Below are 17506 nucleotides of genomic sequence, written 5' to 3' on the forward strand. Positions count from 1 at the left end.
AATTGAGATGCTAGTTTTTAATGCAACAATCTCAGAAATATTAGTTTCTAATACAATAATAATATCTGATGTTTTCCCTGCATTTGTCCCTGCAAAATGAACCCATCAGCCCTGGATTAGTGCTGTAGCCACTCCATAATCTGCTTTGTATCTAGTAGCTGCTCACTACTGAGTCAGAGTCTCTGTCTTGCAACGTCTGTAAAGAACTGGTTCTTGTACAAATCCCTGAGACCAGGAGAATACACACAAGCAATCAACACAACATGATGAAATTCACAGACTTCCACTGTGTTTGCTGCACAAACAGTTAAAGTGAAAAATCTCTATAAACAGAGTCAACCTCTCAGTCTATTCAGTCTGACTACCTGCAAAAGTTCTAACTTTGATTCATTTGCTTTTTTGTCCTCCAAATGTAATTAAGCCAAGGCCAAAGCTCTATTTAGCAATTTCAAAGAAAGTACTCCGGATGTGCATAAATATTTACTAGATTCTTCCCTTGACCGCGCTCTACCTCTCCACCTAGTTTTATGAAATTCAGCTTGGTAGTTTTTGTGCAATCTCGTTTATAGACAGGGGGAACTCAAGACTCAACAGTAAAAAATTAAACAGGAAACTAAATGACACAGCTCTCTCCCTCTCTCTATTGCCCCTTCTCTCCTTTAGCAAACACAGGTGTGTATTTCTGTTTGTGTGCACGTACACGTGCAAACGCGATTTTCAAGAAGGCGGAGGGAGCAGCACGATCAGAGCGAGACGCAGCCAGACAGAGTGGGGCTCTGTATCAAAGCTGAGGCAAATAAGATTTCTCATTTAAAACAATTTTGCGCCAGAAGGCAATTCAGCTGTCACAGACGTCCTGCGCTCTCTGGATAATGGCCCACATCCAGGTATATTTGAGCAGACTGATGGCACAAAACCAGCTGGGCAAGGAGAGTGTGAGAACACACAGCATAGAGTCACCATATGGCACAGCCCACACTGAGTAATAAAAACCATAAACTGATGTGAAAATGGCACAAACAACAACAACAACAACATCTATCTTTGCTTTCAGGGAGTGAAGAAGTAAATACAGTTTTTTCAAATATGTTATCAACAGATTTAATAGATGTAGCAAAAAAAAACTCTAAAAACCTCTGAGTAAGTTTCCACTATCTTTGATTTTGGCCACTCTTCAGCTGAAAAATGTTGAAGGATGTCTCAATTTAGCTTTTATTAGACTCCTCTAAATCCATCAGTTTCTCCTGATTGAGACATTCCTTAGTGAATTTCTATTGTGATCAGAATCTTTATCCCGCTGAAAGCTCAATTTCTGGCTCAGCTTCATTTTTTGATGAATGAATGAATAACCCCAAATTATAACATTTGCATTTCCAATCAAAGTTGGAATGAGGACCTTCTCCTAAAAGATGTTTTTGTTGTGAACCAAACATATCTGCTGTACCGGGTACTTGGGCTTCCTCCCTCCATCCAGAAACAAGCATGTTGGGTTAACTGGTGATTCTAAATGGCGTTTGGCTGTGATCTAGATAAAGTGCTTTAAGTGGTTTGAGTGGTGGGTGAAACTAGAAAAGCGCTACATAAGTACAACACATTACATTATTGAAATTGTGGCCAAACAAACGTATGTGTATATGTTTCTGTTCCTAATGATCTGGTCTTTGGCTGCTTTGTAAAACAGTAGCTTAGCTTTGATGCTATTTTTGGACAGCAAAGGCTTTTCCTGACAAAATTCCACACAGGCCACATTTCCGATTGCTCTGATTGTAGATGTATGCATTGTGACACCAGACTCTGTAAGACTTTCAGCGCATCCTGCAAAGACATTTTGGCTTTCTGAGGCTTCTTTCTGCATCTAATGTCCTGCCTGTGGGCTAAATTTGCTGGAAGGCAAATTGAAATGTTTAACATCTAATAATTTTCCTTGCAAATAAAACAGATATCTTTTTAAATCACTTGCCACACTCTTAGACACTCATCGGCACAGAAAACCTCAGATGTCAAAGGTTTTAAAAGGACCTCCTTTATAAGCTTCCGATCACTGCCAGGATCAATGATCCTTTTTTAATGATGAAAATGTTTAAAAAATGTGTCATTTGTTTGCGTATCAGTTCAGTGTGTATCCTTATTGAATATTGTAAAAAAAAAATGTAACACTTTCCACTCTTCTTTTTTCTTTTCAGATTCTTACATCATTAAAAAGCTGTCTGAGAATAAAGTCGCTGCTACACTAACAAAGAGCCCCAGTGAATGAATCTTTGAGAGGCCTTATGCACACAGAGAGCATATTTAATCATGGGAAGGGTCTGGTCTCCACAGATAAACACTGGAGACGCGGAGGAAAACAAATCAGACCACCACCTCTACACTCTTCCTTTCACAACATTCAGGATGTGATGATTTAAAGGAATAAAGCCCAGTAGAGCATGAGGTAATTAGAGAGGAGAGCTAAAAAACAAACAAACATTTTTATCAAATAAAGGCTAAAAATGTCTCCATGCAACAATCAAACAGCTGTTACTGTCCCTCTTCACCTGAATATTCTTCTAGAGACCAAAACCAACAAGACTCAGAGGGTTTAGGTTATATTAGAAAGGCGTGGATGACACTGAGAAAACCTATCCTGTACAAACAAAGGGCAACAAAACGCTGGTATACACCACTACAGGACAATGGAAACACAATAAGGTAACACACAGCAGTCTGCTAACAGACATGCACCTGTCATCTATCTCCAATACACTGGATGTGCTTTCGTTTTAGATTTCAGCTGTTAAAATGTTATCGCTCTTCTGTGAACATTTCAATGCCTCTCTGTTATGGTAAATCAACTTCCTGTCGGCGAGTTTTAGTTTCCTGCCAGTCAAAGCAGAATTTAAATATGTTTGGGTGGATGCAGTTACCACCCCAGAAGCTTGCTGCTGATTTAAATACAGCTGCTATGTGTGAAAAAAGGTGTTCTTTCTTTAAGGAAGCTGCTAAGATTTAATTCGTGTTTTGCAGCTTGGTTAGTCTTAAAAAAAAGGAGCAAACTGGGGGAAAAAATGGTGCCACTCTTGATTACCTTCAGCATCTGTATGAAAGGAGGCTCTTTGTGAAGGCACAGCCCATCAGTTGGACTCAGCAGCCCTTACATGTTCACTTCCATCATGCTTCCACCATCAAGGCAAAGGTTTGGCCTATATGCCACTGGATAGATTTTTAACCTTCCCCCTCCATGACTGGTGACATGTAGGATATTTGGCTCTCAGACTTTAGAATTTCACCTGCAGTTCACTTTAATTCTTACTGAGCTTAATGTGGTGTGCCTGCTTATCTTCAAGATTGTATAGGGGAGTGTTGGCGGCACAATCACCTCGACAGTTCATCATAATCTAATGAAACTCTATAATCTTACTAAGGCATTCATTTTGTGGAACAAAGGGCTTAACACTATGAACCATAAAAACATTAGCTAATCTAATAACACCTTCCTCCAAACAGATGCTCCTGCAGGTCGAGCTTTGCATCCCCGCACCAGCCTCATTAACACGGGCTTTATGTAACAGTCTAAACAGTCATTAACATGTCAGTGGCATTTATGGAAGCTTTTATATACACAAAACTCATTACAAACACACGGGCACGCTCACACACACACACACACACACACACAGTTTGAGTCTAGAATCACCAAATGGTTTGGCAGAAGGCTGATGGTTTGCTGTGCCATAAACACAACAAACACTGACTAAAGACAATCTGCTTCCTTCGTGCTGCTTCTCCACCCAAATAATTAGTGAGGTGCAGCACTACATCATTCATGCTGAGAACAGACCTTAACAAATTAAGCAACAATAAACTGTTACTGCACTTTAATAACTATTATTAGTATTCTACTTTTTCTCCTTTACTATCAGCTTGTTTTCTGGTGTTTTTCTGGCAGAGGTACAGATGAGCACCACAGGCACACATCTGTAGTCATCACCAGGAAACAGCGGACACGGTGCCAGCCAGTCTTTGTTAGGGATCACCTGGCAAGCCTCTTCGAGCACAGGCTGAACTGGAGAGCTTCATACGAACCAACATGTTTGTTTTTCCGACTCGATAACTGCTGAGCTGAAAACACCCACCTCCTTCTTGACGGTGCGCAGCAGCCGCTGACGGGTCTCTGCCTCTGAAACACAAATAAGCCCAAACAGCACATCTTTACTTTCTGGCACGACTCAACTTTCTCCACGTTCCCAAACAGAGCCAAATGTTACTTAAATAAATTTAAACAACAGATGATTACTAAAAAATGTTCTTTTGCTCCCACCTGCCATGATTGTTGCCATGGATCCTGTCTCCTGTCTGAACGCAGCACCCTCCCATCAGCTGCTTGTACAATGTGGATCACGACTCCACCTCCTCCGAGCACACGCCTCTTAAAGACACGCTGCGCTGGGAAATAAATGTGCCGCATATTTATATTTACCGAAAGACAACTTTCTAGCCTTAAAATCGGAGTAGATTGTATTATTTACGGATACAACCCCAACGTATTACAAACGCTCTTTAGTTACAAGAAATCTTAGCGACAATCTGACTCAAGGATAGTAAAAATAATTTGGTTTAACCGAGAGTTTGGATGAAATCTATTACTGAAATTAAGACATGACTAAAACATATTAGAGCTTCGTGTTTGCGTAAATTTATCAGATGGGGAAATCTTTTGTCCTTACGCCATCTTGTGGTCAAAATGTAGAAGAACGGTTACATTAAGATACCAAACAAAACAAAACTAAAACTAAATAAAATTCTGGGTAAAAATTATTATATAAAAATCAATTATTAACATAATAAACAAATAAAATAAAATAAAATTAATTGATTGATTAACCGTAACTGCTAAAATAATAAGTAAATAACTAACTAAATGAATAAATAAATAAAAACAAAAGGGGCAAAAGAAAATAAAAAGAAATAAAAAAAAACGAATCCTTAAAATATTTATTTATTTATTAGTTAAAACTCCCTGTGAGCCATATTTCTGGATCAACATAAACTGTGGAGACAAAGATTAATGCGTTGACTAAAACAATAAATAAATACATACATACATAAATACATAAAAATAAAATATATATGAAGATCCATTCTTCCCCTCATCTGTTCTACTGTAACACTCTGCTGCATTTCAAACCAGATATGACTCTTGATTATTTTTCTGTAAAATTAAAAAAAAAAAACCCCACAAAGAGTTATAACTCACACTGTCCAGAAGATGGCGACTGTGTAATTTATTTTTATGCCCAGTGATTAGAAGAAACAGAACCAGCAGGTCCATATGGATCACCATTTTTCACCTTTTATCTAAATTTTGTACTTACTTTATTTTTTTTTCTCATAGCATCCAAATCAGAACACATTAGAGAAACCTGCAATGTGAGTTGGAGAACCACAATAGACCTGAGTGAACTATAGAGTGGGAGATCTTAAGGCCATAAGTCCAGCCGCGCCTGGAGGACTGAGCTGTCAGGTGAATCAGGTGGTGAAAGGATGGAGTGATAACACAAGATGACAGACTGAGGGGACTGAGGGGTGCAGGGCTGGGCCCCTTTCTCCCCCCACGCTGTTTTCCTCACAAGCATCCTCTTTAACCCAGGATTCCCCGGCTGGGGTGACTCACACCTTTAGTTAATGTGAGGTAATAGGATGTCGTGTTAAGTGTCATAACAGGACTTCTGCCTGAGTAAACGGCACAGCACACCAAACTCCTCACCAGCTATCCTCTGCCTAATTAGCAATGTTTGTCTTAAGACCACAGCTCATGCACACAAACATCAACACTCCACATTTATTTACAGCCTTTTAGCTTAACGCTCTTCTGTGTAGGAAGAAAAACGTATAAGAAAATTGGACAGATTCCTATGAATCACAACAAGATTCAAGTGGACAGGTCAAATAACAAATAACAGGGGTTGCAATAAAACTTGATTTAAATACATTTTGATATAAATATACAAAACAGATGAAAAAAGTTAAATTTAGGGACTTCATTATTTTCTAAATGACAACAACTCTAAGGAATTTTAAACCACACCAACACCAGCTTTAGAAATAACAATGCTGTGTCATACAGGCCTCTTTGCCTGTCAGCAGAGCCTCTGGCAGAAGCCAACATGCACATGTCGATGCGTGATTAGAGTCGACGTGCTCTAACAGACACCAGGGCATGTGAGGGAGGCTCCTGTCAGTCTGATGCTCTTCTGCACATGTATGCCAATGCAGATTGACAGGTTTGTATGTCTGAGAAGGCCAGTAATGTATGGTTTGTTGCTATGTTATTGGCCCTCAGGGGCCCCTACACCTCGGCTGGATAACCACAGCCTTTCCCTCCCAGCTTTTCCCCATCCTAGCTCCAACAATAATATTATCACTTGTATTATCACTTTCTCTGCCTCTCCCTCTCTGTCTATTACCCGGAGAGGCACCAACTTAAAGGGGAAAGAATCTAAATTCTTCTTTGCTTCTCCTTTGTTGTCCATTTAGCAGGAGAGGGCCAAAACAACAGTTATTAAACAGTCCTTCTGCACAGCACGTTCCCCCAGCTTCAGGTGGTGAAGCCGGGCAGTAAACCATGTGACACCAGGCCAGACAACGCGGCTGCAACTTGGTTCTTAAGTGACAATTTTATAATATTACTGGATGTCTCCTGTCCTATCCTGTGTCATATCCATTTCCCAAAGTAACTTCATTTGATGCACTCTCTCCGCTCACAGACCTACATGACCACGGCTCTCTGACTATCCAGTTAGTAGCCTTTTCAAACTACTCAGTGCTAAAAGCGGTAGATTTGATTACAAGTTCATTTTATTAGGTTTCCCTAATCAGTGCAGTTAAGCTGCTGTGATTCTATTTTGCTGTCTTCACCAAACTATATGATGCCACAGGATCAGCAAACCAAGATGGTCCAAGGTGCTGTTTATGGCTTTCTGTATTAAATCTGTGGAAGTTCAAACTGACCGACTGCACACTGGTTAAAATTACTGTTACACTGTGTCAGAAGCCTGTTGTTTGATTTAATCTTTCACTCATGTTTCAGCTATAAGATGTTGAAATCAATTTTCCTTGGCCTTTTTGCAAATAAAGACATGAGGATCATAATGTACCAATTAATCCAAATTCAGTCTTTATATTCTAAGGGAGAGAAACTTAGAATACCTCTGCACGGCTTTGCAAAAACTGCTTTGAACTCAGCACTGAAGATACATTTCCCCAAACCCCATGAATCACCTGCCAAATGCCTTATAACTCACCCCAAACCTGTCAGTCACATGCAAAAAGAAAAGGATTGTGTCACTGCCAACAAGAGGACAATATAAGAAGTTCCTTTGAGACCGGGCAAATCCAAGATTGTGAAAATGTTTCAGAATCACAAGGTTTTACTTTGAAAAGCAAACAACAGAAAACACAGAGAAATACCTCCATCCATTTTCTTAACCACATTGAAGTAAGGATGCTGGATCCAGGGCAGGCTGCCAGTCTGTCACATAGAGACAAAAAAATACTTCACACTAACATTCACAGGCACAATTTAGAATCACCAGTTAGCCTGAGAAGCATCTCTCTGGACTGTGTGCACTGCACCTCCTGTGGCTGCTGTGCGTTTAGCCTGGATTCTTCAACCTACTGCATCTACACACTGTTTTCTTTCCCTTTCTAAACTGCCACATAATTTTCCTCTTCCCCATAAATGGTCACAAATGGCTGTAACTTTGTTGTCCCCCAGCTCTACATATATGTCCTACAATACTCATGAGTCACACCAACAAGCTTACTGAACAGCACATGCTTTTGACCTCTGCTCTGAAGTAAATTTTGAGTTTCAGGCGACAACAAATTCTAGTTCATATTGATAAAAAGAGAAAATGTGAGGTTGCAGAGTTTTGAATTTAGATGGTGTGATGTGCAAGAGATGACTTACACAGCTAAACATCAGCATTCACTTTATACATCATGATGCGTTCAGGGGAAAGGAGTTTAAAAAAACATGTGAGTAAAGCTGCAATCCCATCAGTCTTTGCTGCTAGTGAAATTCAACCGTGTTCAGTTAGCTACTTCAAGGACAGGCCTCTCGCCCTTTAAAGTGATTTAAATTGATCAACTCTAGCACCGTCGCTTTGTCTGTAAATCATCCTGGACGTTTTAGTTGAAAGACGGTTAAAAAGTGATGCAGGGTATGATTTCTACTAACAGGTATCCCCAAGTGTAGCCCCAACAACTCCTCCCACTCGGCCCTGTCATCATCACAGGAGAAGCATCCTCCTCTCTCTGAGGAGCTGCTCCTCTGCCTGACTTTTCACAGTCCGGTGCCCCGACAGGACTCAGCGGTCATGGCCGGCAGTCTGACCCACCACGGCTCCCCGAACCCCGGCTATAGCACCACCAACAACGCGGTCCCGGTGCCGGTCATCACCCAGACGGAGTCCCGGGACAAATGGAGCAAAAAGATGGATTTTCTCCTGTCTGTGATTGGCTTTGCTGTGGACCTTGGGAATGTTTGGAGGTTTCCGTACATATGTTATCAAAACGGTGGCGGTAAGTAGGCTAAAGGTTTAAAAGCAGGTCGATCCATAAGTTAGGATGTGCGGACTTTGTTTGTAAAACTTGTTCTGTCTTTAAATGATTTTGGTCTCACAGTTTCTGCTCGAAAACGATGACAGCAGAAACTGTCCATGGTGCTGAAGAGAACATCCATCCGTTAGAAACTCAATTAAAAAGTCTTTGAAATGCATTTGGTCTTTGTTAATAATTTCAAAAAATACAAGAGCTTAACAAGGTCATATTAAGCGGTTTTAGGTCAGAGGACAAAAACTAGGAAATGAATCACAGGACTATGTGGACAATTCTTTCTTTGCCTGCTCTAACAAGTGGGTCAGTTTCACTTAAACCATTCACTCTTTAAGCTGGGATGGGAACCAAAATCGGGTTTAAGTTAGTGTTTTTTGGCATTTACAAATGTCCTCAGATGTCATCTATCTGTGCAGGTGCTTTCCTTATTCCCTACATTTTGATGGCCATCTTTGGTGGTGTTCCGCTCTTCTACATGGAGCTGGCACTGGGACAGTTTCACAGAACCGGAGCCATATCAATATGGAAACACATCTGTCCCATTTTCAAAGGTGAGGCCTGAGCTGCTCGACAGATCATGTGCGGACAAAACAGATTTGTTATTTGGAGCTACAAAGCTCTTTTCATCTTCTGGTGTGTTTCAGGTATAGGATACGCCATCTGCATCATCGCTCTGTATGTGTCCTTCTACTACAACACCATCATCGCCTGGGCCCTCTTCTACTTCTATTCCTCGTTCTCCAGCATCTTGCCTTGGACTAACTGCGACAATGTGTGGAACACCCCCGATTGCACCAACTATTTTGGCATGGACAACATCACCTGGACGAATGCCTCCAGGTCTCCGGCAGAGGAATTTTACACGTAAGTGCATGTAAGTGTGAGTAGGAAAAACCACATAGATACACGGCTGTGCGGGAATCCTTGATGCAGTCAAGCTGGTGGTTTTGTTTGGGAAATATGATCTTGTTGCTGAAAACGTGATGTTCCATGTTTTGTTTCAACAGGAGGAATGTTCTTGAGATCCACAAGTCATCTGGGCTGAGAGATGTTGGTGGTGTTCGCTGGCAGCTGATGCTCTGCCTTTTTCTCATTTTCACCATAGTGTACTTCAGCCTGTGGAAGGGCGTGAAGACTTCAGGGAAGGTAGTTTTTTGCTGTCGCTTTACTGCCACAGCAATGGATGTTCTTTGCTTGAATCACAGATTTTGTCTTAGATTTCTGGTTCTCTTACACCTTTGTTTCCGACTCTGATATATCACCTTCCTCTGCACCAGGTAGTGTGGGTGACCGCCACATTGCCCTATATTGTGCTTTTTATCCTGCTCATTCGAGGCGCCACTCTGCCAGGAGCCTGGAGAGGTGTGGTGTTTTATCTCAAACCACAGTGGGGAAAGCTGCTGGAGACCAGTGTGAGTTGAAGCTGGGGGACCAGCTGGTTTATTATAAATGATAATATTATTTAAAGTAAAAAAAACAAACAAATGTTGTTAATTTAAATTATCTATAAAGCCCTTGTTCTGTGAGAATACGTTTTCAGTTACCTGTAGTCTCATTTGACATGTGTAAATATTAAGTAAATAAAAGAATAATTTATTGTCACTGATGTGAGCAGAATCAATGCAGCCACTTTTTAGAGCTGCATTTTATCTAAAGCAGGGACATTTTTTGAGTGTACAGTCTTTGCTAATATGAAAAAAGTGCTTATAACCTCTTAGAACTTTCACACTTAGCAGGGCCTGGTGAAATGACTGAAATAAGTTTGATGTTCTTGATCATTTTAAGCAACACTGAGGAGAAATCCTGATGCATATTAAACTTGTTAAAATGATGACACTCAGACATGCAGCACAGCTGGATCTTCCAAATATTCATTTAATTCTACCCACTAGTCCCCTGAGAATCAGCCTGTATTTCTTTTCTATCTATCGCGCCTTCTCATCTTCCTTCTTAGCTCGCTGCTGTTGTTTGCAAAACATGTGTGAGTGCTTTGGTTAGAAGAGAATATGGATGAGACGAAATGAGATGCATAAATAAGCCACAGAGCAGGATAATAAGATGCATAATTGGTTTAGATTTTCTGCCATTAACAAAAGCCTCCCTTTCTGTCTCCCTCCCCGATATCCAACGCTGTCCTCTTCTTTTTAATGCCGAATGCGAGCTGCTCTTCAGATCTCCCTGCGTACAGCTGTGCGCCCACTGTACCACTGACACAACTAATCTCTGCTTGGCAAATAAAATAAAAACAAACAAGAAAAATTAGATGGTGTTAAATCAGTGACAGTTTATTTTAATACTCTTAAATACCATAATAATCTATAGCATCCCAGAGCATTTCTGCCTCTGTGTTTTGTAGGTGTGGGTGGACGCTGCTGCTCAGATATTCTTTTCTCTGGGGCCGGGGTTCGGGGTCCTCTTGGCTCTTTCAAGCTACAACTCTTTCACAAACAACTGCTATCGGTAAGATCCCTCAGTGCCTGCTGAGGTATGAGACACTGAGTCATTGTCTGAAACTGTGGTTGTGGCTTAAATAACATTTTGGCAAGTAAAGACCAATGCTCTGGGTGAAATGCTGAAACCTTTGCATGAGTGAAAACACATCTCCTTTTGAGCGTTATGTTTCCTTTTAATGACACGCTTTGGAAACATTATTCCCGTAACGCCTAGTGTGTCACATCTGATACACTGAGACTTCTGCAATGACAGTGTGATTTTCTTTTACCTCAGAAAAAAATTGCACGATACAATTTTAAGCAATAAATTGCCAAAATAAAAAAATAAACCAATTTTTAAAAAAGCTGAACATAATGTGATACAAATTAAAACTCAAACATGCAAATTAATATTTAATTTCTAGTTTTCATTTCTCCATGGGTAATTAATGTATTCTTTATTATCTGTTAATTGTAAGTTATTTATTTGTATACTTTATAAGCAAACAGTATCTTGTCGGCTTGTTGGGTGTGTGTGATTTCTAGCTAAAAGCATTGAAGTGTCTCCGAAATGTGACAAAGTTTGAAGAAATTTGTAAAGAAAACCTGGTGAAATGCTGAAAATGTCATTTCTGCCTCCGTCTGCAAACAGGCCTGTTGTTTAAAAAAGTGTTTTTCTGTAAGTAAGTTAAATGACTGCGCTGCTTCCTCCTCGGCAGCGACGCCATCGTGACCAGCTTGGTAAACTGTCTGACCAGCTTTGTGTCGGGCTTCGTCATCTTTACGGTGCTGGGCTACATGGCAGAGATGAGGCAAGTGGAGGTTGAGGATGTAGCCAGAGACAAAGGTCAGCAGGCAAAACAATAAAACCATAAAACATTTTTAAAAATACAATTTATCATAACTATTATAATTACAGACACTCACTCCCATCTGTTCATGTTCATTTCTGTGCTTTTAAGGACCGAGCCTACTCTTCATCACCTACCCAGAGGCCATTGCAAACATGATGGGCTCGACCTTTTTCGCAATCATCTTTTTTGTGATGATGATCACGCTGGGACTGGACAGCACGGTACGAGATGAGAAACCTATTAGTATTCAGTACATGACGATTACTACCACAGATTCAAATTCATAAATTCAGTCAAATATCTCTTATTTCATGAACTTCAAACATCCTTACACTTCTCTACATGTTTCTAATGATAACGGCTGCCTCTGTGTGCTTCAGTTTGGAGGGCTGGAGGCGATCATCACTGCTGTGTTGGATGAATACCCAGATCAGTTCTATCACAGACGGGAACTTTTTGTTCTGTGCTTGGTGGTTGTCTGCTTTTTAGGCTCTCTGAGCACCCTTACCAATGTAAGTTACTCGTGTTTTATATCCTCATCAAACCAGAGAGAGCAAAAAGCATCGCCTCAATATTTTAAAACAATTACCTTCAATTATAATTAATGCTCTGGATACATTGTAGCAAATTGGAGTAGTGCTATCTACTGTCTGCTGCTCAAATGAGGGGAAATGAGTGCTGACTGATGATCAATGATTGTAAAATCTTACTGGCAGGGTGGTGCCTACGTGGTGAAGCTGCTGGAAGAGTTTGGAGTTGGATGCTCAATTATTGCAGTGGGTTTCCTTGAGGCTATTGCAGTTTCCTGGTTCTATGGTAAAAAAAAAAGTCTATTGACTAGTTTTCTGTTTCTTTTATCACCAGTATAAGTTGGTGACCTATAATTCGTTGTATTATTTTTGCCGATTTCAGGAATCCATCGATTTAGCAATGACGTTCAGGCTATGCTGGGGAAAGCCCCGGGACTGTTCTGGAAAGTGTGCTGGGTTGCTATCAGTCCCGCGTTTCTGGCGGTGAGAGATACTCTGAACACCCAAAGGTTCAGTCTTAACATCAGCAGTTATGCTGTATAAAAACCACAAGATCTTTTAGTTATCACTCCCTGTAAATACTTTAACACATAGTTCTTTAGGTCAAATGAGCATCATCCAGTTAAGCCACTCAGAGATCAGTGAGCTGTAGCAGACAAGGATATGAGAGAAAGCTCATTGCAGGATCAAAAGACAGCTTCAGCAGTGGCCTTTAAAGTTGAAGAGAGCAGACAGTTCAGTCCCCCCTCTGTAGATTAAACTCTTCTCTCTGTGAAGTAGCTTCCTTAAATATTTTCTAGCATGCACACAGACATATGCTGTTTGATACCCTAATCTCTTATTTGCATCCACCTATAAGGTTGTTGTCCTGATGACATTTTAGAATTAGAAATCTACACCAATAAGACTTCTTTTATATATTTTTAAATAATGGACTCAGTACAGTTCATATATTAACATATATGGAAATGCTGCGTATCCCATATCTTCTCAGTATATCATTGTGAGCTCCCTGCTGAAAGCACCACCCCTCGCACTGTTTGATTACAAGTACCCGGACTGGAGCATCATAGTCGGGTACATCGTCGGCTTATCATCCTTCATCTGGGTCCCGATCTACATGGTCTACAAGCTGGTGTGGACCCCTGGTTCCCTCAAACAGGTCGGTGGATGCGTGCAAAGTCCTGAAACTGTTTCTGATGCATTTTCTTCTAATATAACCTCTGCTTCGTTTTCACGGGTCCCTTGTTTTCCACAGAGATTGGCCGTGTGTCTGAGGCCCGAGAGGACCATACCAGACATCCACGCTGAGAACCTCAACATGGCCACTGTACCATAGAGAGATAAACATCTCTGTGCTTTTAGATTGCCATTAAAACCACAGTTGTAGGTTTGTTTATGGCTGAACCTAAACATGATCTAACATTATGACTGATTACCAGTTAATGGTGTTAAACTCTCACTGCGTATGTACACTCTGTATAAAGGTAAATGCTGCTAAATTTTTAATTTTGAGAGGATTTGAGATAGCAATACTCATATCTCTGCCCTATGTGTGTGTGTGTGTGTGTGAGAGAGAAACAGAAACGATAGAGAGAGAGCGATTCAGACCTGCGTCACCAGGATAGTTTAGAGTTTTCTCGTTTTGCTTTCTTGTGGTTGTACAAGTTAAGTGGTAAAATCAGTGGTCTCGTTTCATCTTATAAAGATAGATGATGCCAAGGAACATAAAAACACGTGTTTCAAATGTGACATTCAGCACATGGTTTTTGTTTGCATGGGAACATTTCTATATTTTACCTGCTTTGTTGCTTTGCATGCTCAGCTTTACTAACAGTGGGATCATCAGTGTTGCAGTTGTAGCAGCAGTGAGGTTATCATAGTTAATCTCGGTTGAGTGAGTAATTTCGTGTTATTTACAACCAAAACCTGAAGTAAATAACAAAAGAGTGTATTACAGTGTATTTGATGTATTTTGTATTTAGACAGTAGGTCTGTAATACAGTGCTTGCATAGGATTTTAAAGGCAGCTGCTTGAAGAAGTAAAAGTTGCAAAAAGTTGTTTTTTCCCTACTCGTGTTTGCAGTGGAGGCAAGTGAGACCCTCAGACAAAGACCATGTTAAAAGTGTAATCTTCTTATCATAACTGTGAGTGTATGTTTCACAGTTAAAGTAGACACTAATACAATATGTAAAAGAATCTCATGATTAATTTTAATGAGACTGTTGAATATTTTCTGGTCTTCATCTGATAGCTTCATTTAACTCCAGATAGCCTGTCTTGCCTTAATTTGAATACATGCTATACTGTATTTGCAAAAATTGGAAAGGTTGTATTGATATCTATGGATTCTGTGCCTCTCCAGACAATGTTTCCACTTTCTAATTTGAGACTGTTCAAATGTTTGTTTGCTTATTTGTTTGTGTTTTGCATATAAATAGTAGCTCTGTTTTAGTGTTACCTTATCTGAAATGCTTTATCCTTTATTTACAATTAGGGAACGATGTGATGCCCGAGGTTGATGATTGTTGTGTGCTTTCTGTTCTCTTCGGTGTGGTTTCTGTAGACATGTGTGTCTAAATGAATTATAGCATAAATGGCGTATTTTATCGTTTGTACTCCTTTTCAATTGAGAGAATTAAATGTGAAAAAAGAAGAAGAAAAACACTGCACAAGATTTATGGCAGTTAAATTCCACTATTTCTATCAAACACCCTGTGCTTTTCCTGAACTGTAATTTCCACATGATGATCTTCATGTCTTTGTAATGGCTGTTGGCTGTCATTGTTCACCTCTATTAGATATTCTAATTAACAAGCTAATTTGCAACATCCACAATCCATCCACATACGGGGGAATAGAGCAGTTTAAACCTTCTGATCTCCTCAGGCCCTCACACAGACACACACACATGTACAATTTCTGCTAACGCTACCCTTCAGAGTTTTATTTGAGCCCGGCTCCATCACGTCAAGGCTGACAGGTATGAAAATATACGAGAGTGGGAAGTGGTTTTGAAACATTTGATTCCCCAATGAGCTGCTGGGTGATGGACGTGCAGATCAAAGCCCTTTTGTGTCAGTGACTGCTATTGAAGTAGAGAACAGGCAAGCACAGGAGACACATAAAAGAGGCAACGCTAAATAGGTGGTTCTCCCCTGCTTGATATGGACAGCTTTAGAAACAGTATACATGGAAAGAATTACTGCATGAACACACTGTTAAACCCTCCAGTTAATGCTAATAATTCTAACAAGGGGTGAATAAACAGTAGAAATAAGGGAATAACATTCATTCATCACCTGTGCAGTGCAGGTATTATGCTTTTCTACCCTCGATTAGCCAAAGCATTTTAAGCTAAGACTACAGGTAGACTAAAGCTGAGGACTAAACCACCAACCTTGTGACTAATAGGCAACACGTGTTATCTCCTGAACCATCTATTTGTTGGGTTTTTGTTTAAAGACAAGAAGTAAAATCAACACAGGAGACAAAAGAAAACAAACCTTAAAACCAAAGGAGGCTGAAAAATACATGAATATTAACAAATATGACAGAAGGAAACATAGTTAATATGGACACATGAGGACTGAACATAAAGTCAGAGACGAGGGAACACTGAAAGACAAAGACATAAACACAGAGGAACAGATAGGGAAACCATGATTATCAAAACTACTATTATACATGAAACAAAACACAGGATGAAACTGAAAGTTATCACTGGAGAGTTATAAAAAAAATGGACTCAAACACTCAAAGATGCCACAAGTAATAAACCTTGGAATCTACTAGAATAAAGAATGCAAAACTTCAAACACTTGTAATAACAATAAAAAGAATTAAAACTCCCAAAATAACAGAAATCCTCAGGCGGTGACCTCCCTAGCTCATTTACTTCTGATTCCATCCCCTTCCAGAGGGTCCTTTCACTTGCCTAGCCCTGATATTCACAGATGGCTGAGGTGATCCTAACTGCAGCAGATGGTCTGATGACACTTGGAGGTCTAACTGTTAAGCAACTCAACTGACTGATCATCTCATTTACTGCTGAATTAAAAAATACTTTCCACTGGTTAAACTAAAATCTAATTTAATTTGGTTTCTATATTGCTAAATCATGTCAGCCGTTGTCTGAAGACACTTTGCATCGTACTGAAAAACCTTAAAAAACACACAATAATGATTTGATAATGATGAGTCCTTTTATATTTATGTGTTAAGCTTGCTCAGCCAGGTCATAACTTATAAAAATGTGTCCTAGTGATTTTAAATGCCTTCCATTACAATACAATTTTTGGCTTCATGCTATTATGAAATGCTGTCTTGTTGTGATAAATGTATCCAGGAAGCCTTCGATTTTACATTCAGGTCACCGTGACTGACATTTCTTAACACTCATTATGCCTTTCTAGCATGTAATCAACAGCTGTACGAGTTTGCAATGGTGTGCACTTGTCTATAAACGATGAGATTATACCCCAGTCACACAGAGTAATTATATTAAAATATAACTTCAAGGAGCTCAACCTTTCTAATGAGCCTTCTTTGCTCTTTGACATTTCAGAAACTGAGAGTGTGAGAGACACCACACGACTGTTTTATGCTGCGGAGAAGAGAAAAGAGTTTATACGCTTTGTATTTCCACCATCCCGAAGCTTTCAGTGTCAGAGCTGCTGAGAGAGTCTACAGTTAGCTCATCTTACTAGGCTGAGATGAATAATCCAGTGCCGTTGAACTTATATAGCATCAATTCACAACATCAGTCTCCTCAAGGTACTTTATATTGGAAGGTAAATAAAATATCGTTGGATTTTTGACTCTCAGTCTCATAGTTGAGCTGTAACCAGTCAAAGGGATATTCCACGAAGCGTGTTCATCAAACTCTAAATTTTAAAAACTAACTCAGAGTTGTTAGTTTAACCGCTTTCGGAATAGGGCCTAGGGGAGACTCAGACAATATGTTCACACACAAGGCAACAAAGGGCGAGGGAGTAGGTGGGGACACAGCTGTAGACACCTACATTATGCGTGAAAGATAAAAAGACTGAAGGAACAGAACAGGAAAGACTGTGGGGAGGATCCTCATCAGTA

At 40.0% G+C, this 17506-nt stretch overlaps 2 protein-coding genes across 3 annotated transcripts in view; one reads left to right on the top strand and one right to left on the bottom strand.

The window, feature by feature from the left end:
- sgsm1a (small G protein signaling modulator 1a) overlaps nucleotides 1–4597 on the bottom strand; it is a 35621-nt gene extending 31024 nt beyond the window's left edge. For both annotated transcript variants that reach the window (XM_031755479.2, XM_031755480.2), the window contains exons 1-2: nucleotides 4298–4597; nucleotides 4113–4156 (exon numbers count right to left, since the gene is read on the bottom strand). In XM_031755479.2, coding sequence (XP_031611339.2) covers nucleotides 4113–4156; nucleotides 4298–4316 — 63 coding nt within the window. In that variant the 5' untranslated portion in view covers nucleotides 4317–4597. The remainder of the gene's footprint in view (nucleotides 1–4112; nucleotides 4157–4297) is intronic.
- Nucleotides 4598–8353: 3756 nt separating this feature from the next.
- slc6a4b (solute carrier family 6 member 4b) lies at nucleotides 8354–14949 on the top strand. Its single transcript, XM_031755380.2, has 13 exons — nucleotides 8354–8562; nucleotides 9012–9146; nucleotides 9240–9459; nucleotides 9603–9741; nucleotides 9873–10007; nucleotides 10952–11055; nucleotides 11747–11874; nucleotides 11990–12102; nucleotides 12262–12393; nucleotides 12598–12697; nucleotides 12794–12894; nucleotides 13406–13573; nucleotides 13670–14949. Exons 1-13 carry the CDS (start codon nucleotides 8358–8360, stop codon nucleotides 13748–13750), a joined length of 1761 nt encoding a protein of 586 aa, XP_031611240.2. The 5' UTR covers nucleotides 8354–8357; the 3' UTR covers nucleotides 13751–14949.
- The last annotated feature ends 2557 nt before the right edge of the window (nucleotides 14950–17506 follow it).

The sequence above is a fragment of the Oreochromis aureus genome, linkage group 12 (assembly GCF_013358895.1).
Source record: "Oreochromis aureus strain Israel breed Guangdong linkage group 12, ZZ_aureus, whole genome shotgun sequence".
NCBI lineage: Eukaryota > Metazoa > Chordata > Actinopteri > Cichliformes > Cichlidae > Oreochromis > Oreochromis aureus.